This window comes from Oreochromis aureus, linkage group 18 (genome assembly GCF_013358895.1).
Source record: "Oreochromis aureus strain Israel breed Guangdong linkage group 18, ZZ_aureus, whole genome shotgun sequence".
NCBI classification, from domain to species: domain Eukaryota; kingdom Metazoa; phylum Chordata; class Actinopteri; order Cichliformes; family Cichlidae; genus Oreochromis; species Oreochromis aureus.
In genome coordinates this window covers 20,295,557-20,322,819 of record NC_052959.1, presented here as the reverse complement: position 1 = coordinate 20,322,819, position 27,263 = coordinate 20,295,557, and the positions used below count along the sequence as shown (strand labels likewise).

General features: G+C 39.6%; 1 protein-coding gene across 2 annotated transcripts in view; it reads right to left on the bottom strand.

Annotated features, from left to right (window-relative positions):
* Positions 1-27,263, bottom strand: part of b4galt2 (UDP-Gal:betaGlcNAc beta 1,4- galactosyltransferase, polypeptide 2) — a 214,267-nt gene that overhangs the window by 21,812 nt on the left and 165,192 nt on the right. The window contains exons 6-7 of one of the 2 annotated variants that reach the window (XM_039601650.1): positions 22,336-22,458; positions 18,679-19,201 (exon numbers count right to left, since the gene is read on the bottom strand). In XM_039601650.1, coding sequence (XP_039457584.1) covers positions 19,144-19,201; positions 22,336-22,458 — 181 coding nt within the window. In that variant the 3' untranslated portion in view covers positions 18,679-19,143. Of the gene's footprint in view, positions 1-18,678; positions 19,202-22,335; positions 22,459-27,263 lie in introns of those variants that run through there. The other variant, XM_031733580.2, reaches the window with a different exon arrangement.

The window sequence follows — 27,263 nt, the reverse complement described above, 5'->3', positions numbered from 1 at the left end:
TGTATAAAAGTACAGGGCTGAAGTGAATGTGTAAAAATGGCTTTCACCTACTCATACTCCTTGTTTTCTTTTCACCTTGCCACTCCCCTCTGTGCATTTTTCTTCTTCACATTATGCTTATTTTCACCTTTTTTCTCCCCCCCCACCCTTCCTCATCTCCCCCTCTTGTCTGTACTTTCTCTGTGTTCATCTCCTTCTCTTCACGTTCCCTTTTCTTTCTCACCTCTCATCTTCTCTACAGACTAGCAAAATGTAAATAACCCAGAATGCAGCACCATGCCATCAAAAGCACATCAGCCTGTAAGAGAAACCCAAACTCCATCAAAACAACCCCATAAATAAATTCATTGAAAAACTAAATAAGAGATCTTAGCCTCTTTTTCTTTATTTTTCTCTCAAATCTCAGGGACTTTGCTGATTTAGCAGCCACGCATAGATGACTGCTTTGTCAGTGTGTGTGCACATGTGAGCATGAATTCATTTGCATAATTTTGAGAGTTATTATGGTGCAAATAATGTGTGGGTTTGAAAGTGAGCAAAGCAGTCCTTCTCTGAGCTTAGTTTTATATTATGCATAGTTCTGCGTCTTTAAAATAATCTTTTTTTGCCTGTTACCCTGCAGAGAGTGTAGCTAAGGCTCGCCCGGGGTGAATCCTTTCTCCTTCATCTGATTCAGTACAAATCTCAGCATCTTATTTTTATATTCAGAGATTCACGTCATGAAAGAATTTTAGAGTAAATCAACAATTTGTTTCACCCTTTGCCATAAAGACAGCTTCATAGCTGGCTGTTTTCAGACTGGTAATGGTACTTTCAGAAGAGTCTCCCAGAACTTCCTTAAGTGAAAATATAGATGACACAGCATAAAAACTGTTGCAGGTAGAGGCCTGCTATAGAAAAAGGACAAAATAACAGCTCTATTTACTAAGAAAGCTCAAGAGTTCTCAAGGCTAAATTATTAAATGCTGCATCATTCAGATTGATGCTTTAATGTGTAAGCAGCATTTTACTGTTGTGAGGCAGTTGTGAAGTAGAGTTATGTTGAAGTATTTGATACAGTAGAGATTAAATATTTTTCTATTTTGTCAAGTAGCTCCCAAAATATGCCTTGGCCCCATCAAGACAGGAAAATCATAAATTCAGGGGTCATGACATGATAAATAACAGAAGAAAGAAGTCATATTTTGATATATTTATTGCAGAAATTATTTTGTACTATTTTCTAGCCTTTAGTGTTCATAAAATATTCAGCAGTTTCACCTCGTGGGTCTTGACCTGTCATTAAAATTAATCCTCTGAGAAGTTTCGAAGGGATTTAAGATAAATGCAGTGACAATATGCCTCTCTGGTGTAAAGTGGAATAAATGTGACCTTAATTATACTTAAACTGTACTTTTTAATACAGTACTTGTGGAAAAAAAAAAACGGGAATACTACGCATGCACTAAATAATATATATAAACTAAAACAATAAGCCGAAGATGGAGCATTTCATGAAAAAAGTTCAGTTACAAAAGAGAAAAAAACAAAAATGAACCCAACAAGCTAAACAACTAAGTTTCAGTGTCCTGTACATTTTAGCAACAGGGAAGAATATAAATGAATAACACTAAGATTTAGTATGACACCCTTATTTAGGATGAAAAGGCCTGTGTCCCCCAGCTTTGTGGAGTCTTTCATAAACTGTTAATGATGACTCCGAGTCTGCAGAGGGTCCCAGTGCTGTGGAAGACGTCATGTCTCGTTCCTTAAAGACGCCACGTCCCAGTGGGGCCCAGGATTACAGGCCTGTGGCACTGACTTCCCACGCCATACACACCCTGGAAAGACTCATCCTTCACCGGCTACAGCCTCTTTTTAAGGCCACATCAGGATCCCCTTCAGTTTACCTAAGGGTACATCTTAGGCCCCCTGTCGGAGAGGCAAATGATAGATAAGGACGATGCTGGACAATACTTCCCACCCACTGCATGATGTTCAGTGAGAGACTGAGATTACCCAAATGCACCACTGAACGACACAGGAAGTCATTCCTGCCACTGTACGACTCTTCCATCTAATCCACAGTACACAGTGCAATAGTTACACCCTTTTGCACATCATCTACAGTGAATAACAAATAGCAAAGTTTTACAGTTTACAGTTTAGAGTAAAATGTCAATCATATAGGTCTCTGTAATATACTGGATATTTGTAATCGAGCTATTTCTTATAGTTTGTAAATTTGTAATGTATTGTATTATTAAATTTAGTTCAGTCCTTTACTGTTATTATTGTCTTGGAGCAACTGTAACCATATAATTAAGCAATCCTTAAATATAAAGAGGTCCCATGTGAATGTTTTAAGAAGTGTGAAGGCATAATCAGACTTTTTTAAATCTGAGCTCTCCTTTATCTAAATGGCTGTTTAAATGAATACAATTTAAAAAAGCTAAAAAAAAGAAGAAGAAGAAGAAGAAGAAGAAGAAGAAGAAGAAGAACAGAAGAAGAAGAAGAAGAAGAAGACAAAGCTTACATTCTTTGATAATAAGAATGACTGTTTTGTACTGTTATAGTTACGGGAAAGCTTCATTTTAACAGCTTAGTTTTAAGTCACACTTAGATTGTTAAAATAAGATCAAAATCAAAATATACATGTGAGACTATAGCAAAATTTCCTTTTATCCAAAAAAGTTCAGTTAAGTAATTTAAATAATTGAATCACTACCCAATATAAATCCAGCTGAGCTACTAGCAAGTTACTTCAAAATGTGGATAAATTATTCGATTGATTTAATTCAGTTCTGTTATGATCCTAGGTCCTGGGCTCTGGGGTTTCAGTTTTGGACTTTCAGATTATTGTTGTTCTCTTTTGTTCTTGCTTTGTTTATTGTTCAGGGATTTATTTCTGTGCTCCTGTTAGGTTGTAGGCTAATTTCAGTTTTCAGTTATTAGTTTCCTCTGTTTTATCCTCCTGTGCCAAGTTCTCCTGTGTTCAGTGTTCCAGTTTTTCATTTCCTGTTTTATTTTGATAATCATTTGTCTCTTGTGCCTTATGTTTAATTTGACTTCCTCCCTTGTCATTATCTTGATTATCTTGATTAGTTTTTGTCTCGTTTCTCCCAGCTCTCTCCACTCTGCCCTGATTACTCTTCTGTGTATATATAGCGTCAGCTTCCTTTTGTCCTTTATTAGTTTGTCAACTCTGTGTGTTTCCAGCCTATTTAGAGTCAGTTTGTTCTCCTGTTGGATTGTTGTTTTCTATAGTCATCAAATGGACCTTGTCCTGCAATCAGGTCCTCATCTAGCAAACCCCATGACAAGTTCACTCTTTTCCCAACATGCACTGAGAAAAGTAGAATGGGAGGCAGCCTTCAGTTTTCAGGCACCTGTTTCTGCCACCAAATGAACAGATTCAGTAGATGAATGCAGGTGAGGACCACTCGTTATGAATATGAGTATTATGAATTAAACATACACCCCCAGTATTCCAGTTAAACTACATTTGCTATTGTTTAACACTTCTCTATAAATTACACCAAACTTTTCTGTGTGTGTGTGTGTGTGTGTGTGTGTGTGTGTGTGTGTGTGTGTGTGTGTGTGTGTGTGTGTGTGTGTGATGAGCTGATCAGAAGCACTGCTAAGCTTTGTTTGCTGGCTTCTCAAACATAAGAAGATCAGAGCGTGCTTGTGTAAAATAGCATCAGGGCTGCTCAGAAATCCTCTGCTACATCATCGTATCGCTGCTTGTTACCTTCCCTGCCTGCTTTCAAAATCTTCTTTTCATCATGAAACACTCCCTGAGGGTGGGCTGGCTCTCTAGCTCCTCATTTTGTCAATATGAAACTTTGCATGATGATTAATGCTGGTCAAAGACACTCGTTCAGAAAAGGAAGGCACACACATAGAAAGAAAGCAAAAGCAGCTGTTATAACTCCACACATACCCACATTCATCAGCTTAACGCCAGCACACACTGTTAGATAAATGAAGTTCAGGGTTGGTACAGTGTGACGCAACACAGAGCTATAAATGTCTAAAAGAAACCTCCACTGCCGCTGTGACCTTGCATGCTTATACATGCACATGTGGATTAATGATTTGCATACTAACTAATGAACTAGCGTTTCTCTATTTTTGCAGTTGCATCCTTGCTTGACCAAAGGAAAAGAAATCAGCTACAGCGCACACACCAACACACACTCAAGTGACACATGAGTACAGTGAATATTTTCCACGGCTCTGACAGGCAGGAGGCAGTAACACAGTGTGACAGCGTAGTGTGACTATTATGCAAGAAAGAACAGGACAGTGAGGATACAGCGGAGCTGCAGGAAGGAAAGCTTTAGCATGCTCTGTGTGGTGTATATAATCCAGAGACAACACATTCAACAGCCACCTCCACTGAAACACAGCAGGTGGGTGGCTGCTGAAGAATTCTCCACTCGGGGGGAACTTACAGCACGTTTTTTTGGAGACTCAAGTGCAAAGACCGAAAGCAGCCAGATTAAAAAAATACAGAAGAAGGCCACAGTGCTTTTATAAGATTCATTGTGCTATGATGAGATTATATAAACAGTTTCTGATTTTGTGGCTAGCACCGTCACCTGTATAGTTTCTTCCATTTTCCTCTCACATGCAAACGGGATGCATGCAAGGTGATTGGAAATTTGATGCAGATATAAATATAAGTGTGCATGTTTTTCCATCTCTCTGTGCTAGCCCTGTAATGGACCTGTTCCACAGTGTACCCCACTGCTCAAAATCATCTGGGACCAGTTCCAACCCTCCTGTGACCCTACATGGAAACAGGTTTGGAAAATGAGTTGATGGATGAATAACTTCATAATTATTCATACAACTAAAAAATATTGAGCTTAACAAAACAAGGTTGTGACCTGTTTTGCGCTCTCTTCCATAACAGTCCACTAACATTCATCATATTCATCATAACTGAGTCAGTTATTCAATACCTGACACTCACTGAAAACTTAATTAGGAATATAAAAAGAAACGGAACATTTGATTGACATAAATTACAAAATCCATTTTACTATTATTTCAAGTCTTTATCAAGTCCTGTTATGATTGGAATCATAGTTGATGTGATTGGAAGGATACAGTTCTCATAAACTCACAAATTAGGTTCAGTTTTCGATTCCTTTCAAGTTAACAACAACTGTTCTTAGTAATAGATGGTTACTCATGAAATTACCCAGTCGGCCGATCATGTGGCAGCGCAGCAGTAGATAAAATATTAGAAAAGTCTGCTAATGTTCATATCAAAGCCAAAACTGGGTTTGATTGTCGGGCCTACATGAGCTGGTATGGGTGCTTTTTGAACCACTGTGGACCTCGGCGGTCTAGAGTTCATTCAGAAAAAAGAAAAGATCAGGGACCGGCAGTTCAGGGGACAGAAACACCTTTTTGATTAGAGGAAAGTCAGAGGAAAATGGGCAGCATGGATGGAGATGACAGAAAGGCAGTACACAGTAACTTAGATAATGGCTTTTTATAACCGAGCAGAAAAATATCTCGGGATGCAGCCTCGAGGCAGATGGGTTGCAACAGTAGAAAACCACATCAGGTCACACACTTGTGAGTCTAAAACAGAACTGAGACTGCGATGTGAGCAGGCTTAAACAAACTGGATAGTTTAAACCAGAAAATAGTGGCCCAGTCAGATTAATATTAATTTCTGCTAAAGCTACAGATCCTAGGCTTGGAAGACACCGCAGTACAAGTCCATGGACCCAGCTCAACTGCTTCTCACTCAGAAGCCGGAAACTTGGGCCCGCTCCTAAAGCCAGGCCAGGCTAGCTTGAATGCACAGCCCAGAAAAAAGGTAAAAAAACAAAAGAAAGAAAAAAAGTGATTTCAACAAGAACAGACCAAATGGACATTTTCTTCTTTGCAGCAAGTAATCCAGGGTCACTATATGATCTTACTCATCTCAGCCTCAGTGTTCACACTGAAAGCATTCACCTCAACAGCTTTTATTCAGAATCAGTCTTGATGAAAAAGAAATCAAGCAATTATACCAATTATAAGTGGAATAAAATGCTCCATATAAGCTGAGTTACAGTTGTACTCCTTCTGTGAAACCATTAAGCAGCAAAGTCTTCCTAACTACCAGAGCCACCACCCAAAAAGCTCTAATTTTATGTCTTATCCAACACTTTTCCCTTCTTAACAAAGATATCTGTCCGCTAGTGAGATCTGTCTTGAAAAGTTTCATTGCTCTGCAGCACTCTGGACGGAGGAGATGCACGAACCCACGCACCATAGACCTGTTTGATTGGATTAATCAGAAATGTCTGCAGCTCTCCTCTCTTATTCCCACAAGTGGAGTTAATTGCACTAGTGCAATGGAGTGAAGTAGAAACGGGAGCTGAGTCTGATGTCCTGCCTCAGTTCCTTCTGCCTGCAGAAATGAGCTGGGAGAGGAAGAGGAGGAGTGGGTGGCGGTGGTGCAGGTTGGACGATGTGCAGCAGAGAGTGGGTGATAATAGGAGGAAGAGAAAAGATTTTTCTCTCAGAACTAGCACATCTGTGTGCTGCGAGAGGGAAAACTGTCGAATGGCCTTCTGCTTTTTTCAATTTTTTTAGTTATGATAGTTTCATAACAGCGTGGTTCGTAGAGATAACTCAAAAAGTGCTTTTTTAAGACACACGTGAGGATGTGTACTAGATAAACTATGTCCTCCCGATTTGTTATCATTACCAGACTGTTGTAGGAAGATGTTAGCTTTATCTTGGGGAGATGGGCAAGTAGCCAATGCAGTGGAAGCTAATGGGGAATTGACTAGATGCACAATGACCTGAGATGGGGCTTGTAGTGCAAAAAAACTAACAGTTAAATAAGGAAAAATTAATGAGCTTCAACAGTGGACATATTTTAGAGGAAAGAGGAAAAATTCAACAATTGAAATTGATTAAATGTTATTTTATGTAATGTAGTTTTTCTGTACACACTACTGTTTCTACACATACTTCACTGCTCTACTCTAATGAAGTCTACTACTTTGTTATTGCATTGATGCATTTCTCACCTTAATCTAACAACTCATCATAACAACTTGTGTTTTATTCACAACTCTCACTTTCCTTAATACTGTCCAGTACTGCATTACCGTTTTCAATCAAATCAATTCAAAGTATTTTCAAATACGTGTCAAAGAGTAAGGCCAGAAATAGTAAAACTGCCCATCAATTAAAACAGAATACACAGACATGGGACAGACTGTCAAAGTAAAACAGGAAATACATGAACGTAGAGACAAGGATGAGGTGACAGGAGGGAAGGCACAGAAACACCTAAACACTAGAAATCATAACCAATAACCAGAACTTAACTAAAGCAATGACTATTAAATAATCGCAAACATAAACACGGATTTGGTCTTAAAAATTCATACAAAGTTGTTAAAAGGAAGTGATTAACTTTGCATGTTTTGAAATTTTATTTATTTATTTTAGTGTCTTTTGCACAACTAAGTCTGCATTATGCGAAATGCCCTTAATGGTTTGAGAACTGCATTAAGAGTTGTGAGAATGATGTTCCTGATGTGAGTATTACCGCAAAGCGCTGGAGAAAAAAAACCATGAAACACTTAAAATATCGACACTTGAAAGGTTAGAAATGTAAAAAAGTCATTTATTGTTGTAATTCTGAAATATTTACGCTCGGTTTATTAACTGAATGCAATTAAAACACTCAACGTGTTCTCGGGCTCACAGAATATTTTCTCCTTGTAGCTTTGCTTCTTTGCATGTAGATTTCTTATAGCAGCAGCTTCTGACTGTGACTGCACTGTTGGACCACACCTCCAACTAAATGCTTCATTTCTCTTCCTTCCATCTCCCTCCTCCTTTCCACTTGCTGCACTTGCTTCTAATTTCTTTCTCAGTATATTTTCCATTGCTATCCCTTGGTGATTCCAGCTTTCATTGGCACATCCCTCTTATAGTTCTTTTTGATGCAATTCAACAAAGAGCAGAGACACGGTTGAACGTATTGTGTTTCGAAACTCGAAAAGACTGCGACTTCACCGGGAAGGTCACGTATCATGGCTTAGTGGAAGCAATGGAAATCTAAGGATCCCACAGAGGTTCAGATCTGTCTTCCTCTTTCAACACACGCATCATTTTCTCAGAAACCAAACTTAATTTGGAAAAACTGAAATGGTGTCAAATATACGGAAATACAATAGCTGTTTATGTCACATGTTAAAGGTGCAGCAACAGAAAAAAGAATTTTGAAAAACACTAAAGACCTGATTTCTTAAGGTTCATTAACGAATCAGCAACATTATTCAGAATCTACTTCAATCCCTGAAATATCACCTTGTTAAGATTAATCCAACCTGACTACATTCATAAAAATGTGAGTTTAAAATGACTAATGGAGACCTTCTGGTTAAGATACATGAATGAGTTATTATTTTTTTAATGACAGGATTCATCTCGGATAAAGCGCACTGCTACAAAGGTAGAGCTTAACCTTTATGCTAAGCACACTGGCGCCCTTACAGAACTCCTTTTGGAGGAAACTTCATTTATTTTAGGCTTCTGTCCTTATTTCTTTTGCTTATGGAGAGACCCCAGCTGTAAAAGGACTCTGCTGTGTTTGCAAACTGGATGCCGCCAGTATATCACAGGTCAACATATTTAAGTATTTTAAAGATCAGAAGCAAACTCTTTAAACCAGTTTTGTAATCAACAGGTAGCCAAGAGAGATGTTTTTAGAATTACACGAATATAATCTCTTCACACCGAACGCGATAGGCGCGAGCGAAAACGCCCCAAACGCCCCTAATTTGACGCGTGCACATTCGCACCTCGAACGCGTGTCCAAGAAAAATCCATCGCGCGTCAAAATTGCATATTTTGACGCGCGTGAACCGGAAATGTGGGAGGGATGTGGGAGGAAGTTGTGCCAGACAGTATCTTTGCTAGACGGCAGCTGTCGAGCTAGCGTTTCTATTTACTGTGGAGAGCAGAGCAGCAGCGTTAAGGACGTCCTCGCCGTACCTGGGTCCATCAAGTCCTCCAGACGGGTGAGCAGTTTGGTGAGTTTCACCACTTGCTCCAGGAGCTGCGCCTGGATGACAGCCGATTTCAGCGATATCGCCGTCTTTCCTCGCCCAGTTTGAGGACCTGCTGTCCCGCGTTGGTCCAAGCATCGCCCGCCTAGACACCAACTACAGGCGCTCAATCCCACCTGCAGAGCGCCTGTCCATCTGCCTCTGCGGTTAGTAAAAGTGTTTAATACGGTAGTCCTTTATTGATACCTGTGCTAATATGCTAAACTATCGTTTATACACTGCTAACATGGATGTGCTATGCTATCAATGAATGCCGTCGGTGTTTACTGATAGTAAACTGTGGTATGGAGACGACTGTTTATAATATTTCTAGTGATGCTTGAAAGGTCTCATCAAGTCCCGATTTAATTCAATTTATGCTGTTATCAGTGTTTGCATTGATAGCATGGCTGTGGTGTCTATCAGTGTATGCTCTCTGTGTTTGCTGATATCAAACTGGTACAAGGGCCACTGTGGGTTAATCTTTGTAGTGATACTCACTCCTTATTTACACCTGGTTTAATTCTGGTATAGATGAATATTTGTATGTAATCCTCGCAGCTGTCAGACTCTATAACAGGGGTCACCAGCCTTTCTTTAAACTGAGAGGTAGATAAAATTGTGAACAGTTTGGTTCATCTTTAGTTATATGGTTCTATCTTGATAAGCTATGTCTTATCACAGATTAATTTTTCAAAAATATTAATGATTTAAGCAAGGAAAGGGCTACATGTCAACATACAACTCTTTATTTCTATTAATGTCTTACTTCATTCCTGCCTGATTTACATGTTTAGGAATTATGAGTGATTGGCTCACTGTAGTGGTAAAAGTTGCTACCAATCAAATTATGATATGGTAAAGTTAAAACAAAACACAACTGACTGTTTTATATTATATCTAATATATATTATGTAATTATCCTTATAATTAGAAAATGTTTTATGTAAGATTTATGTTTTGTAATTTAAATCTGACATCACAAAAGTATTTTGAATTTGAATAATGTATTTTGTAACTGCAGTACACATAATACTAATTTTGAACACTTTTGTCCAGGTTCCTTGCCACCGGGGACTCCTTCAGGACCATCGCGTTCAGTTTCAGAGTCGGTGTGTCCACGGTGTGCCAGATCACCCCCAGGTAGCGACGCCCATCTGGGACTGTCTAGTGGGCGACTTCATGGCTGTGCCTTCACCTGGAGACTGGCGGTCCATCACAGAGGGATTCCAGGAGGGCTGGAACTTCCTCTCTGCTGTGGAGCTCTGGATGGGAAGCACGTCCAGACAAAGGCCCCCATATATCACATAGGAGACACACACATTGATATACACTAAATATTTATTTCATTTCTTTTTTTGTGGTGCCCAAATTTATGCTCCTGCTTGATTTTGTTTAAACAATTATTGCACACTTTTTGTAAAATCCAGTAAACTTCTTTTCACTTCTCAAATATCACTGTGTGTCTCCTGTATGATATATTTAACTGACATTTTTATTGTAACAACTAACGATTTATACAGGAAAATAATGGCTATTAACAAGGTTGCCCAAACCTTTGCATCCCACTGTATTAGTATATTCTGTCATTAGTGTAATATGAAATAAATTCTACATGTGTCAAGTCGTGTGCCAACATTTGCTGTGTAGTAGAACTGAGACATTAGTCATTATAAAAATTTATTTGAAATAATATTAAAATTCTCACAGAGAAAAACATTAAACATAAATATATAAAATATAACTATTTACAGAGAGACAGGAATAAAAAAAAAAGACCCAGCTGCTCTCCAGAGCAGGAACAAGGCTGAGGAGGAAATGCTCCATTGCAGACTGGCGTGGCCTCTTCAGGGACACCAGGATGGCCAGCTCCACTGCCGATGGACCGTCCCTGGGACCCGTCCCTCATCTGCCTCGGAGCTGTCCTCCTCTCTGGGCGTGTAAAACACAGCACAAAACACAAAGAAATGAGAAGGCTGCTACTAGATTTTAATTTCAACATTGAAAAACAAAACAGGATATAATCAGATTAGTTGTAGATATTTAGTAAAGGTGATCACAAGGGCAATCCCACACCGAGTAAAAAGCTATCAGTGCTTGCTGTACATACCTGTGGGTGCAGCAGCAGGAGCTCAGGGACTGGGGAGCCAGGAGAAGCAACAGGGGATGCTCTGCAGCAGAATCAGTTGGTTCTATCAAGACAATATTAACTGTTAACAGGTTGAATACAATAATCATAGAGAAAGTATATACAGTGGTCCCTGTTTTATTGCAGCAGGGGTTCTCAGAATAACTAGCCCCTCGCCACGCACGTTATACACTTTTTTCCCCACACACACATGAACATTAGTCACAGTTCTCACAAGTTGATTCTCAAAGTGCAAACCTTTGTAGATTGCAAAACGTAAAAGTATTTTTATGCCGCGTTTGTCTTCATCTGCCTGCCACTTTCGTGCGCCTTTTCCTTTTCCTCCCGGTGCAGGTGTCTATTTCCGAATGAGGGTCATAGTTATGAGTGTTTTTTTGTGCTGTTTTTTTCTATTGGACGTGATGGTTATCAAAACCAAACATGATCAATTTGGCAAGCGCAGGAGACACGACACGGAGGAGAGATTTGTCAATCAGGCTGCAGAATGCAATGCTGTACGGTGCAATGAAAAATCAGCGAAAAAGCGAGGCAGTGACGGATGAGCGGGACCACTGTGTGCTGTTTATTAATAAACAATATATTCCTATATGACAACATGCATAAAACCAGAACGGTATTTGTACATCAGTGGGAAAATAGCGGGACAGTAGGCGGGCTTGCTAGCTTTAGCGCGGCTTCATCGGGTCAGTCTGAAAATTAAAAAGAAGAACAAATGAACTTACCAGGTTGCCCGATCTCCTCACTTCTGTGCCTCCAAGCTCGGTCCTTTTTATTCCTGTCCCGGTAGAAGTAGCAGCTAGCATCGTATAGTTCTGGACGATTAGCCACTGCGTTGATGAGTTTTCCTCCATACTGAATGAAGAATGAAGGGCTTTGGTTTGATCTGCCCTTTGACCTGGTTACAGCCACGTCACCAGGCTCCTGATTGGTTGACGCGGCGCGACTTGACGCTGGAGTTCAAATTTTTCCAACTCGAGCGGTAGAGGCGAAAGACGCGTATGCACAAAATGCAACACAAAAACTCACGCGCGTGGTTTTTTCCGCGAGTCAAACGCGCCAGACGCGCTACACTGACGCGCGTTTCAGGCGTTTTGGCGTTTTCGCGACGCAAATCTGCTTCAGAATTTTCGCCGGACGCGCAATCGCGTGTCATCAGCCTCTTTCCATTGACTTTACATGTAAACCTGACGCTCTGGCCGCCTCTATCGCGTTCGGTGTGAACGCACCGTTAGAAGCTCTTTGGAGTATTTGGAACTTTCATCAATTTGTTGCAGACTGCATTATGATCCAGTCAAAAGACTTTATATATATAAAAAAGGGCAATATGGTTTCCTGCTTGCAAAAATATTTGATATTTAAAATATTTCTGAGAAGATTTGGTAGCTGTTTCACTGATGCTGCTGATGGATGGATAAAAATACAGGTTGGCATCAGTAATACCTCCTAGGATTTGTACTTTGTCAGTGGTTTGGGGGATTGAGACTCCAAAGAGGCACAGATCTGCTGACTCTAAGTCCTTGCAATGTGATTTCAGAACAATGCTGAGGCTGTAAGAAGCACCATCCTCATGCTCGAGCAGCCTTTAAATGACATGTCTGATGGCAAAAACCAACCATAGATAGGGCAAGTTTTTTTTCTTTGTTCCATAGCAATTTTTTTCCAGTTAATACACCAGAAAATCACACAGGACATTAGTTCAGACAGATTACAATATCAGCTGCTGCTGGATGTACATCAGCCAGCTGACCTGGTTTATACTCATCGCTGCCCCCACACTCATGTAGCTCTTTCTGTTTGCTGCGGCTTCTTTTCGTCACCTTGCTTTCACCCTACATTGATTCAACTCTAGAATCAAGCAGGTGCTCTCTACCGTGTCGCGTTGACTTCTGTTCTGTGACTGTCACATTGAAAGTATCGTATGATAAGAAAAATGTGCCTGCTTACTCTCTCTTTTCCCAGGGGGCTTCTTTGTTCTCCCTGCCAAGCCTTGTGGATGCTTTAATTTGTCCATGGAGCATATATAACTGAATTACCAAACCAGAGGAAAATTTAAAAATGGCTGTCAGCCATGCATTAAAAGATATTTATCATAATTCCTTAAAGGACCTTGGACATTTTCCTTTTATTGCAGTCACCCCTAAGTTGATAAACTGAATTTTTTTTTTTTTACTCTTTGTTCGCTAAGCAAAAATGCACTCTTCATATTTTTCACAACACATAACTGGAGCTAAGTCAAAAGCTGGAGAAGTAGAGGAGGCAAGGCATTATATAATATAGAAAATTGGGATAATAACACACTATTGGACAGACGGTCCTTGAAAGCATTTATAGAGTTGCATCGCCGTTTCACGAATGGTGGGGGGAAAAGAAATCTTTTTCACAAACTGTGAAGGTGTTTGAGGTGAAGTCGATGTACTCTTACAAGACCCATCCGTCCATCTATCCATCCATCAATATGCTTGATAGTCTCTTTTCCTACTGCACATACATTTAAGCTGCTGAATGAAGTGTGGGGAAATGTTCTTACATCTCTTGGTCATTAGTAAGACAAGATTTGCGTCATGAACAATTGAAACTATGCCCTTACTCACTTCATTATTGTACCGGCCATCTCTAGACCCCAAAAATATGTCTTTTTATTACTTCACCGCACATTTAAAATAAGAGCACTTCATATTATCAAATACAAAAAGACTAGAGCACAGCCGACACAGCAACTTTAAAACTGATACCGATATTTGGTGATTTAAAAATCTGACATTCTGATAAATTTAGTTAAATTTAGTCTAGTTATTTATTTACTCACTGACACTCTGGCCAATTCCAAACACACGCTGCTGATAGGGAAGTTGCAGAGTGCCCTCTGGTGGACAGACTTTGGAGCATCAACAGTCATAGCACGAGTTGAAGGGTGTTTCTCCCGTCTCTATTTTTTACCTATCTTCCTTTATAAATCCATACCGATATATTGGCCTTTAAGTTAGTCAGGCTCTAAAAAACAACATCCTAAGTATTTGTGCAAATATCTGGTGTATCTTTAGGTATCAGTTTACTGACATATACTTGTATCAGTACGTCTCGTGTGTGTTTAACGAAACAAAGTCAAACAATGATCCAAGAATAAATCAGGGAAATTGGGAAAAAGGTATAAAAGACTTGATGTTTGCTGCTGACCTGACCCAAGGGTGAAAGCAGCTTGTTAACCTAGACGTGTGACTGAACTTATCAAAGGCTGCTCAAAGTGTTGAGCGAAAAATATCCCGATTCTTACACCATTGTCAAGACTTCACAGAAACACGCACGTCCTTGTGCCGCATGTGCATATGATGCTGGCTCAGGCTCTGATGAAAGCCACCGCTGGGAGGTTTACAGAGAGGAAGGGGAAAGGGCAAGGGAAGGAGGGTGCGTGGAAAGAGTGAGCGTCTGCACGTGTGGTGAAGGCTGGTCTTGCACTCAAGCCCTTGGGATAGGAACAGTCTTTGCCTAAGGCTAATGCTGGATGTTCAGAGAGGGTGAGAGGATGGTGAGGAAAGAAAACACTCCCTCTCTCTTCTTCTTTCTCAGCAATAGCCACCAAGGAGGAAGTGGTACTGACAGTTGTGCAAGTGGCATGTGCCCTCTCTGCCACGGGCTCAGGCCACACTGAGCAGCAGGGACAGCTAGTTCCCCCGGGCTGGCATTAAGCAAGCAGGACCCGTTTCAGGCAGTGGCCACAGCCCGTGGCATCAAAACCAGGATAAAGAAAGGAAAATTACTTTGAGGGAAAGAAGAGAGGCAGACAGGAAAAAAATAGATGTGAAGAGCTGGAGGGTTAGAGAGGAGGAAAAAAAAATACAGTGAAGCAAAGGTGCTGGAGTAGAGAGCAGATAGTATAAAGGAGTGATTTAGTCATTTAGCTGATGCTCCTCTTTCCAGAGCAGTTTTCAAAGAAAGAGCACATGGAGATTGGTGGACACATCGACTGCTTACACGTTTCATACCCATGACCTTTGTTTCCTTTTAACAAACCAGAGGCAGATTTCATGGACACTGCACACTCTGATGTGTACTCCTGTTCTTTTATCTCTTCATCCCTTTATCCTACTCCTCCAGTTGTTTTACTGAATCCTGAGAGACTTAACTGGCCAGCCTTTTAGTTCACTCAGCTGGAGATCCATCCTTCCCTGCTGCATCTACAGCTCGCTTTCTTAGAAGCCTTTCAGCTTCAGATACTTGTTGTCCTGCTGAGATCCCCCTCCTCAAACAAGGGGCAGCTGCTACTGTCTAGAAGCAGAAGATGCTAAAACAGCAGATACTGAGGCAGAAATATGTGCAAAAAAAAGTGGAATTTATTTATTAAGTCTTAATGAAAGAAAACAAAAAAATGTAATTGACTGGGAATCTGACCAAATACAAAGGAACTAAAATAAAACTAGATAAAATACCACCTCCTCTCTCCTCTGCTACTCTATCCCATGCACCTGCATGGACCGTACCATTTACACAGGTAAGGAAGGGGTGGTCAACATGAACATCTTGCCAGGCTCAACATGTTCAGCCTATTTATATCTATCGCTCATGTCCAGTTGTAGCTTGTTTAACCTCTCTGTATTTATGTTCTGCTCGTGTATATATTTATATGCCTATTTAAAATTGACTATTTAAAAAAACTTTCTTTTTTGTATCGAGAGAGCAAAATGAACCAGAGTGAAATCCCTTGCTTGTGTGCACAAACTTGTTAAAATAAAGATGATTCTGATTGTGTGAATGTAAATGGGAATGGTTGTCCGTCTCTGTGTCAGGCCTGTGTCAGGCTGGCAACCTGTCCCTGAACCTGCCTCTCGCCCTATGGCAGCTGGGATAGGCTGCAGCCCTCCCTCAGCGACCCTGATAAGGCTAAGCAGGACAGAATGGATGGACGGATGTATCAGCAGAAGAGCGGCTGATTTTACAAAGAATAATAGAACTATGGGAAAAATATGAAGACATTAAACACATTGAAAGCAACACAGCTGCTGCAGATCAAATCAGTGGAGTGAGTGTGCTTGAGAAGAAAAGCACTGTAGAGTAATATACTATCAAAAGTGTGTGCTTTAGTCAGTAAGACTGGAAAAGATCTTCTATATTTATCAAGTTTAGCGTATTTAAAGCCAGAAAAGAAAGCCCAAATGCCGACTGTGTGAGATGACAGACTTATCAATATCAAAGCTTTATCACTAAGACATGGGAGAATCTGGTGGATTATAATCAAGTATTTGATTACATTAATGTTTAAAAGCCAGCTTTATTTTTTATTCCTTCAGTTGCAGCCTTGGTGAATTTTAACAGTTGGAAACTAAAGATTAAATACAAAACAGAATTAAATCTTTAATCTATGTCCAAATTTGATAAAAGGTCAGCAGGTCCAGTGTAGACGTCCTGTTTAAGGATAATATAATAATGTTGATAGAACAATAAATCTTTTGTAAATTTTTTTTTGCTGCCAACAGAAAAAAAACAAGGAATAAAGTTGCCTTTTACATATCTTTATTTATTTTGGAAACCACCCTGTTTGCTCACTGCTCAGAACTGAACCATGCAGGCCTGTGTTTTCACTACTACTACTAACTACCACCTTATTCCATTTTGTGTGCACTTTTATTCTTAAACTGAAAAACAATGTAAAGGTAAAGAAAGGTCTTCGCTGTACCTTTGCGTCCTCTTTAACAAGCCATGCCTGACTTTCCTTTTATCCCGACAGCTGATAAGACATGCTCAGGCAGTGCATTCATCTTACAGGCTAACACACCACCACACACTTGACCTTTGGGTGGTGCATGTGCAAAAGGGCGGGTGCTGCTCAGTGCTCATAAAGCCACATTGCCATCATTGATAAACCTCCCAAATCTCAGCCTGAGGAAGATTCACTGTGATCATACTTAATAAATGCAAATAGTTGACATTGAGCTGGACACTATCCATAACCACTGCTGACATTTCTGCACTCTTCTATGAATGGTGGGGTTTTATTTTATGGTTTATGTATGATCTGTAGCACTTGTTGCTAGTGTGTGATATTGATCCTGAAAGTGGAGATGCTCCTGCATTGTGTCCTTGCTTTGTACTCTGAATGCAGCAGCTAGATGCTGTTAAAGTTTGTGCAAATGGCAACTGCCATGAAAGTGAGAGCAGAGCCACATTTCTGAGGTTAAGATGCAGCTGTGTTTCGAGCTGAATGGTATCATTACCATCCTGACATGGTGATGTTTAGCAGCCAGTGCTTAATATTTATACATAAACTTTATGGTAATGCCAAAGTCTTTGTAAAGTACAATACAAATGAAACTTTTGATCTTAAGATTTCACGAAATGAAATAAGGAAGTAACCCAAGTTATTACAATTCATCTTGTGGGTACTCTAAATGTGTGAATCAAATGTCAAGACAATCGATTGAACAGTGTTTGAGCCAATTCACACGAATCCACAAATGTCAACCTCATGGTGGAACCAGAGGAAAGGTCAGGGGCTCACCAATGCCAGCAGGAAACTTACATTTCCGTCTGTTAATATGATATATTTTAGTGTGGATCAAGTAACTGGACTGACAGGGACAACTAAGGTCTTGCTAAAAAACAAGATCTTCCATAATAAAAGCTGAAGAAGAAACTTGTTACTTGGTTTTAAAAAAGCCTCAGCTATGTGCACACACTGCAATATCCACACTCCATAGTCTTTCAATAGCTTGTCCAAATGTGTTTTCAGGCATTTTTCAGGGCCTTCAGCCTACTCTGTGAAAAGCTCTAAAACAAGCCAGCCCTGAAAAGTGAAGGTGAATGGTGGGAGGAGATGTGAGCCTTCGAGTGAAGCACTACCCAGCCTTCAGGCTCAGCTGTATTTGCTTTTTTATTATATACTATTATACCAAATATTATGAGTATTAATAATAAAAATAATATTTAAAATAAGTATTATTATTATTTATAATTATTGAGTTTGAGGCTTTTTACAGTACCTCTCATGATTTACAGATTGAAGGTGTGAGGAACCAGATGCAGAGATGCAGAAAACAAGTGAGCTATTTATTAAGGCTGATTAAATTTCAAAAGAAACAAAAAACTTAACAAGGAATAAGGAATACGGGGAACACACAAACAGGAACAAGCAGGAAACACACAAGTTGACTAGACAGAATAACAACAAAGAACAAAAGTAAACTGAGGATTTAAATATAAAGAAAAAGGAAACGTGTGGGGAACCAAACACAGCTGAAACTAATCAAGGATCACAAGACAAGGGAAGTAAAACAGGAACAAGACACAGAAGATAACAGCTACCAAAATAAAACAGGAAGCAATAAGGTGAAGGTTAACACAGAGTCTAATAAGTCTAATTAAAACTCAAACCACAAACAGAAACTAGATTGCAAAAGGTAGCAAAAAAAGACTAAAGACTAAACTGAGAAAATAATCATAAAGAAATCAACCAGGAACTATCTGCTACACAAACACAGTGGATCCAAATATAATACAAAAATTTAAAACTCCAGCAAAAAACCCAAAACAAAAACATGTTGTCCCTGACAGCAGCATTTTTAATGAATAAAAATAGAGAATAAATACAGAAAACAATAAACAGGAAGGTCAGTGAGAACTCACTCTAACTCGTGTCCAGTCAGTCTTTTTTCTATAATTTTTTTTAGCACTGTACACCGTACGAATCGACCCCTCCAGCTACTGTATGTTTATTGGACAGCACTGTTGGAGTTTCCTCCGCAGCTGAAAAGTAAACTACAACACACTGTGGAAACAGATAAAATGTAAAATACATCCAGAGTAATACTTATAGATCCTTCTCAGGGAAATCGCAGCGGGACTATCTTATCTAAAGGATAAAATCCTGCCTCAAGTTTATATTATTTCTAAAGGCATTAAACATCAAACACTTAGCCAATCAGTTTTACTTCATCCAACTCACTCCCTGTTCTGATGTTGCAGTGTGATGTAAGGATGCACGAACTCCATTTTGTCACTGCATTGGCAAAAAGACAGAAAGTCTAATTTGGGATTGTGTTTCTGGTCATCTGATGAATATACAGTCAATATTTTGTGCCCTTATAAAGAGACATTTCACCCCATAATCAAATTACCATATTTTTCATCTGGTCTGTAGTGCTCTTTATCGATCTACTGTAGACTGTTCCTGGTGTGACTTGCCAAGTTTTGTAGATAGTGGCTGTAGAGATGTCTTCTCTTTAGTATAATGAAACCTGATGGCACTGGCCTTGTGCTGGTCAAAGTGCCCCAAATAAACATTAGGAAAACTCAGCAGCTATGCCTCGTTCCAGAAATCATGACCCAGTAATTCAACTACGAAAACCTTGGTGTGTTTCATAGTTTTTCACTCTATTCTCCCAACCAAAAGAAGTATACACATAGCTAATACTGCCGGTTAAGTGAGGAGGGGCTTATATCAAGAGGCTAAAAAGTTATTGGCCAAACTAACACAATTTTAAATTTCAGGATTCATTTTAATACTTGGATGAAACTCATTTGTAGTCGATGACTGCCTAAAGTCCATAGACCCTTGAGATGCTCCATCGCCTTGCTGCAAACAATCTGCGGACTTTGGCAATGACACTTGCACCTCTTTAACATGAAATAAACCCACCCAAACCTACCAGTTTATCAGTCAACTGCTAAATCCCCTTTAAAACAGGGGACTCTGTGTGAAAATGTCTGCAATTCCTGTACAGTTGATTACACCTTTTTGTAAAACTCCTTGAATTAAAGCCGAAAGTCTGCAATTCACTCACATCTTGTGATTATTTGATTTAAAATTCTCTGTCTTGCTCAGAAACAACTTACTGTCGTCATACTGTCATACACGTCATAAGAAACTGCTCACAAGTTTAGATTATTTAGAGCAATCTGGTCAGGATTTATGGAAAGACAATGCTGCTCATTTTGTGTCTGCATGCATCGTCTTCGCTCTTTTTCTTTGACTCTTTGAGCTGATAGGCATTTAATGCCATTATATTTGTGACAATGCAGACATTTATAGAGTGAATATCTCCAAAACGGAGCAACTCACATAATAGCAAATAGCATTACGGGTCAGAGAAACAGAATCTTAATTGAATTTTTGGGTGAACTACCCCTTTAACACCCTCTTTGGTCTCCATAAACTCCCAAGAAAAATCAGTGGGGCTTTAACTGCTATAAGTTCTACATTATTCACCACATCTACTTCAGCTTTCTGAACTTATTACAGACCTGACTCTGCTGAATTGGCAGCAGCTGTCTACAGTTTTATCTGGATGAGTGCATCCATATGGTTCACAACATGTTTGGTCTGAGAAGTTAAAGCAATATCCTAAAAGAGGCTACAGGCTGTAAAGTAGAGCCAAGCCAACACTGGTATCTTGGGGCAAGTGCAGATGCCAGCTCTGATATAGATTTCTTTGTCAGTAATAAATTCAGACTGATATATCAGCCAGTATTCTTTGTGTACAAACACTGTATTTCACTAACAAGTAAGCATCTTAATATGAGGATTCCTTGTATTTGGCATGCCTTAAGTAAAGCAAATATTATTATTTTGCATTTTTTATTCTGGTTTGGTGGAAAATGTTGCTGTCGAGCTGGCAACTTAAGTAATTTAGTGTAAGAGCAAGTGTGAACTGAGTTAAATTTGGAGTGCAGAATTCAGTGTCTGAAAGTTTTCTTTTCTTAACTGGCAGTTTAATGATATATGCACAGCACTTCACTTCACATTTCATAGCAGCCAAAATAGCTCAGCTGGAGTGGAGAAAATATTTCCAGAAAAATCTGCAGCATCCAATCGTAAGGTTGAGCTATCTTCTGGTAAAAAGTCAGTACTTTAACTTTTGGTGCATAATTATAGACCTATACACACAACCGTTCAGTGAAGCACACATTGATCTCTTTTATCACATCCAGCCAGATGCTGACAAACAGCTGTAATCTTCTAATACTGTGTTGGCTGACACAGTCCATCCTCAAAAACCACTATTCTCAACTGCTCTATTTTCAGTTTTCTTATAATGCTATTACTCCGAGAGGACAAAGATAAGCTTCACATTGTGAGCGTGACAGCGGGACACAGAGAAAGACAGAGAGGAAAAACAAAAGAAGAAGAAGAGGAGGAGATGCAATAGAGATGAAGGTGGCATCGTGTCTGTGGAGGAACGTCCTGCTGTGAGTATGCAACCCCGTGTGTTTATAATTATACTGTGCATTTGTGCCCACTTCTCTGAATGCAAATGCATCTGCTTATGGGACTGCAATATATTTTCTTTTGGAGTTAATCTGCCATCTCATATGTTCATTTCAGCTGTTAAGAAACAAGAAACTGACATTTTGGGTTTGTTTGTGTGACTGATGGAGCTAATCTGTGCTAAGAGAGAAGATGTCAGGGAGAGATAGAGGTCCTGTGTTTAGTTAGCTTCATTATTTCTATGGTATATCATTATGCATTGCGTTTAGCTGTTATGATTCTTTACCAACCACAGACAGATGAGGGTTCATTGCTGTAGCTGTCATTTGTTAATAGTCTGATCATCACTTCACCGGGTAATCAAACAAAGTTCAGTGCAAACAACCTCCCGAGCAGACGATAAATTCAGCTAATAGTCCCGTCTTAAGTCATCTTTCTGTCGAGCTGTCAAATGAATATTCTTCTCCCAGATTTGATTTCAGCCAACATCCACAGAAATGTCATTAGTGAACTTCAGCTAGTCATTAAAAGCTGACTGAAGTGCTTCAAAAGGTTAATTTATTTGCTAATCAGACTCCCTCTCCTGAATAATTATAATAAATCACCTCTTCCATGAAGAACTTCAACGTCACTTGCATTCGAGATACTTGACTGTGCCGCTACCGTCTCCAGTAGTGGCATAAATAATACATATTCAACACATAAAAGAGCGTATCCGTGTGCGGACGCGGACGTGAATGTGCGGTGCAGTTTGAGTGTAAACCTGACAGATGGAAGACTCTGTCCTCTACTCATGAATAAAAATAATTTAGTCTAGTTTGGGTTTTATAAATTGCCTTCCTTTGCAGAAAAGTTCCATTATCAAGGATAACCACACATTTTAATGGTGAGAAAATCACAGGCAGAGCTCAACCGTCCACACATACCTGTTGTAAATGTCGTCGTCTTCTCCTCCCCAGCCCCAGTACTCGTTCGGGAAGCCGTTGATCTTCAGGAACTGTTTTTTACTGAGACCCGAAACACCTCCAAAGTAACCTGCGTAGGGCAGCCTGCACGACGAGAGAAAGGGAGGAGATGGCACAGATGAGACAAGAATATACTTTTACATTTTAGAGGCTGCACATGCATATTTGAAATGCATATGTTACGTCGATTAAATTACATAAACAAACAAGAGCTGTCAGAAAGACTGGCGGTGGCTAAATGTTACATTCAGCTTCAAAGGGCTGTATTTTGACAAAGTTCACTGCGCCGCTTTATGGCACGAAGATCGTTTGTGAGAGAAAAAAAAAAGTCTAATAAGAGCTCAAGATCAGCTTTGTGTACGTGCATGTTCTCAGTGCTGTTAATTTCAATGAGTTGACAGCGAGTCCTGGGCGGCATCAATACATGATAATGTGATGCATTAAGAGGAGTTTTCAAACGCTGCTTAAGAGACACGCAATTTACATTTGAATAAAATCTTTTCAGTTTGTTTCAGGCTATGAGATCTTTTCTTACCGTGTCTTGTCTTAGATGGTCTCTAAGTGGATAATTTAATGGGAGTCTTTTTACAGTAAGTGGATAATCCACATCCGTATATAATCCACTCAGGCGACATGAAATGACCGAGTGTAAAGACGGGTGAGAATATATTTGTAAATAAAGACCTCTGCAGCTTCTTTAATGGTGATTCTAGCTATAATGCTAGTTATAGCTTTAGAGGCACCGGTCACTTTATTAGGTACACCTGTGCAGGTGTACATGAGAGCAACTCAATGCATTTAGATATATAGAGATGGTCAAGACAACCTGCTGAAGTTCTGAGAATGGGGGAAGAAAGGTAATTTAAGTGACTTAGAACATGGCGTGCTGGTTGGTGGTAGACAGGCTGTTCTGAGTATTTCAGAAACTGCTGATCTACTGGGATTTTCCCACACAACCATCTCTAGTGTTAGCAGACAATGGTTAGAAAAAGAGAAATGTCCAGTAAGCAGCAGGTCTCTGGGTGAAAAAGCCTTTTTGATTTCAGAGGAGCATGGCCTGACTGTTTTGAGCAGATTAACTCAGCGTACGCAGAAGACTGAAGTCTGAATGCACAGCATGTAGAAACTTGAAGCAGATGTGCTACAGTAGCAAGAGACTGGGTCTCACCAAAATTTGACAAAAGATGATCTCATGAGGCTCAGTTTCTGCTGCTACATTCACATGGCGGAGTCAGAGTTAGGTATAAAACACATAAAACTATAGAGCCATCCTGAATTGTATCAATGGTTCAACCTGGTGCTGGTAGTGATGGTGGTGTTGTAATGGTGTGGAGATATTTTCTTGGCACATTTTGGATTTCTAAAGGATTATGTATTAAATATACCAGCTGAGCATCAACACGGCCTACCTGAGTGTTGTTGCTGACAATTTTCATCCCTTTATGACCACAGTGTACCCATCTTCTGATGTCTGCTTCTGCCAATACAGCATGCGTTGGCCATAAAGTTCAAATCATCTCAATTATCCCTCGAATTCATGCCTCGAAGAATTTAAGTCTAGGAAGTTGCAGCTAATAAAGTAGTCAGTGTTTGTATGTTTGTTTGTACATATATATAGGTGTGTGTGTGTGTGTTTGTGTGTCCATGTAGACAGTTGATAGGGGAGCCAAGCAGAGTTTTATTTTTCCTCAAAAGACACGAGAATAGTCCAACGGACATCGGTTGGAAATGTCATGACAGGTGCCTGGAGTCTAACCAAAGGGCAGTGTGTGTGTGTGTGTGTGTGTGTGTGTGTGTGGATTCTACAGTGTTGTAAAAGTTATGACAGCTCCCTGTTGAAAGATGACAAGTGAAAACTAATGAGACCGTATGTTTCAACACAAGTTTTCCCAGCAACAATATGGTCAGGTGTGTGTCTGCTTAAAAAGGACACATGCTGAGGGAGAAGAAAAAGAAAAGCAAAACATTCAGAGTGAGCGAGAGCCGAACTGCATGTTTTTTTTGGGAGGAGTGAAGTTTTTATTAAATCTTCCTACAAAGACAACAAAACTCTGGGGACAGTTCTGCCAATTCTTTTTTAAATTACACTGAACTGACAACTTCACACGATACCATCAGCAGACTCCAGTCGGTATGGCTTCCCTGCTTCCATCATAATCACTCATCTTATTTCCAGTCCATACGCTCCCCTTCCTCCGACAAAGGTACCACTTTGGCGTATGCTGACACCCATAAATGGTAGCAGCTGTCGCCCCAGTAGAAAAGCACCAGCTGATCGTGTCGGGCCCGGTCGGTCGCACAGTGCTGCTGGTTGTGTTAGCATTAGCAAGCCTAATGAGTGCCGACGGGAAAATGACATTGTAAATGAACGAGATTAATTCCTCTTCAGTGGCAGTAAACACAACACGTCTGCGTAGCAATAACTCTGGGGCTGCGACATGAAAACATGCAGAAACACACATCAGTAATCAGAGCTCACAGTCACAGCAATTCTCTCAAAAGGCCATAAATTGTGTTTCTAACTACTTCTAAAAACTCCAGACTCCTTGTCTGACCTGAGCTTCTTCTGGCTCTGATCCGCAGCACTAGGGCTCTCTACATTACACTGAGAGGCAGGCAGTCAGTCTCCTGAATCCTTACACAACATATCCATGAAGCCAAGTTCATTATAAACTAGTCTTTTAATACTCTGGGAGAAGTGGTTTAAGCAAAGTTCAAAATGAAAAATTGTAGATTAAAGTTTCTGAAAGTTTTCTCATCACGCAAAAATCCATTCATACATTTTCTTAACCACTTCAGGTTAAAAGGGTGCAAAAGCCTATTTCAACTCTCATAGGATAAAAGATGGGGTACACACTGGACAGTCTACCGTTTCAGGCTAACACAGACAGAAAGACAACAGTTCATGCTCATATTCACATATTCTACAGCCAATTTAGAGCCACCAATTAACTGAGCATGCATGTCTTTACACTGTGGGAGGAGTAATCCCACACAAAACATGCAACTCCGTACAGAGGAGGGGTCAACCGTCCAATGAATTCAAACCCAGGATCCCCTTGTTGTGCTGTGTACCACTGTGCATCCGAGTTCATTATTCAGTAATTACTAATTAATGTTAGGGAGAAATATATGAGTTGTAAAACTAATGTTCAAATAGCTTGAATGTGTGAAGTTGTCATGAAATAAGTGTGCTAATAAACCTTCAGGATTAGATCAGTGCATTTGAATAAACAAACATAACTGTAGTTTCTTTAAATATACTGTAGCACACTCATAATGTTCCCATCCACAAAAGGTTTGTAAGGTTTTCCATATTTCTGCATAAATATGAACTAAAACGTCATCCAATGAGGTGAACCCAAGAAGAACTAAAATTTAAATAAATAAATATTTTCTTGAATGAAGTCAATAAAAACCCAATATTGCTCATCTATGAGTGGGGGAAACTATGTAAACTTTGGAATCGGTATTAATTTGGAAACAAAAACAGTGTTTTCATCTATGGAAAGGCAATCAGATGCGTGTGAAATACAGATCTATTATGACACCTGAGCCTGAATGGTGCAAATGAGGCCACCTAAAAAGAGTTGTTAATGCTCAGGAACCTGGGAAAGTTTACAAAACCATCTAAAAGGAGTTTGGAATCCACCGATCTACAATCAGACAAACTTTTTGCAAATGAATGAATCTGAAAAACCCGACACAGTGACACAGGAGGGTCAACCAACAAAGACCCCACAGGCAAGGTGTATAATAATAATCTGCAATGTCACTAAGGAACCCAGGGTAATTTCTAAGTAATTAAAGGGCTGTCTTACAATTCATGAGTCCACCAGCTTAAAATATGAAGAGCTAAACGAGAAAGCCACTGCTCATCAAAGGGAAATTAATTAGAAATTAATTTGGAATTATAACAGCAATTAATTTCAAGAGATAGTGAAGTGACATCCCACACTTCATGTGAGAAAACGGTACCTGTGTCATGGTCCTGGGTTTTACACCAAGGAATTCTGAGTTTTTGGAGTTATCATTAAACATATTCCGTTTGATTCCTTGTAAGCTTATTTCTTATAATGTATCTCTTTGTTTTCCTTAGCATTTACCTCTAGTGCTTAGCTGCCCTTGCTAGTTGTAGTTGAGTTTAGCCGTTCCTCAGGCTTTTATTTTCTTTTATTCATCAGCCTTTACGGTTTCTTATTTCTAGGTATTGATTGTTCCAGTCTTTCCCTGTATTGTGTGCTCTCAGTTCCCATTAGGCTTTGAGTCTTGGTTACAGTCTGTCTTTTATGAGCTCTTGTTCCCTGTCTTGTGTCAAGTTTTCTATATTCTGTGTTTTCAGTTATTCCCTTTCTATAAGTAATTTCTCTCTTATATTTAGGTTTACTTCTTTGTCTTGTTTAGAGACAAGAAAGTTTCAGTTTCAATTTCAGCTGTGTCTCATCATCACTGCCTGTGTCCCCTGATTACCTCGTGTTTATATTTCAGGCCTCAGAGTTCATGGTTGTGTTGTACGGTGTATTTGTTTTTGTAGTCTGTTCCTGTCTGGCAACCTTAGTTATTCCTTGAATACCTATTGTTCTGTATTTCTGTTGGACTTTGTTTGCGTCTGTTTCTGAATTTACTGTTTTGCATTTAATCAGTTGCAGTTTTGATCTGATATAAAATGCACAGGGTCACATAAAAGTGTTATATATACTTTTAAATTTGTTAAATCAGGTTCTCTTTTTCTACCTAAAGAATTTAGTGAAACTCTGATATGTCAGGTCATGTTATGTAGAAATATGAAAAAGCTTAAAGAACCTCTGAACCTTTTTCTTGGAGCTCCAGCACATAATTTGTGCAATGCTTTTGAAAAAGTCAGAGTTATGAAATGGACTTCAAGGTGA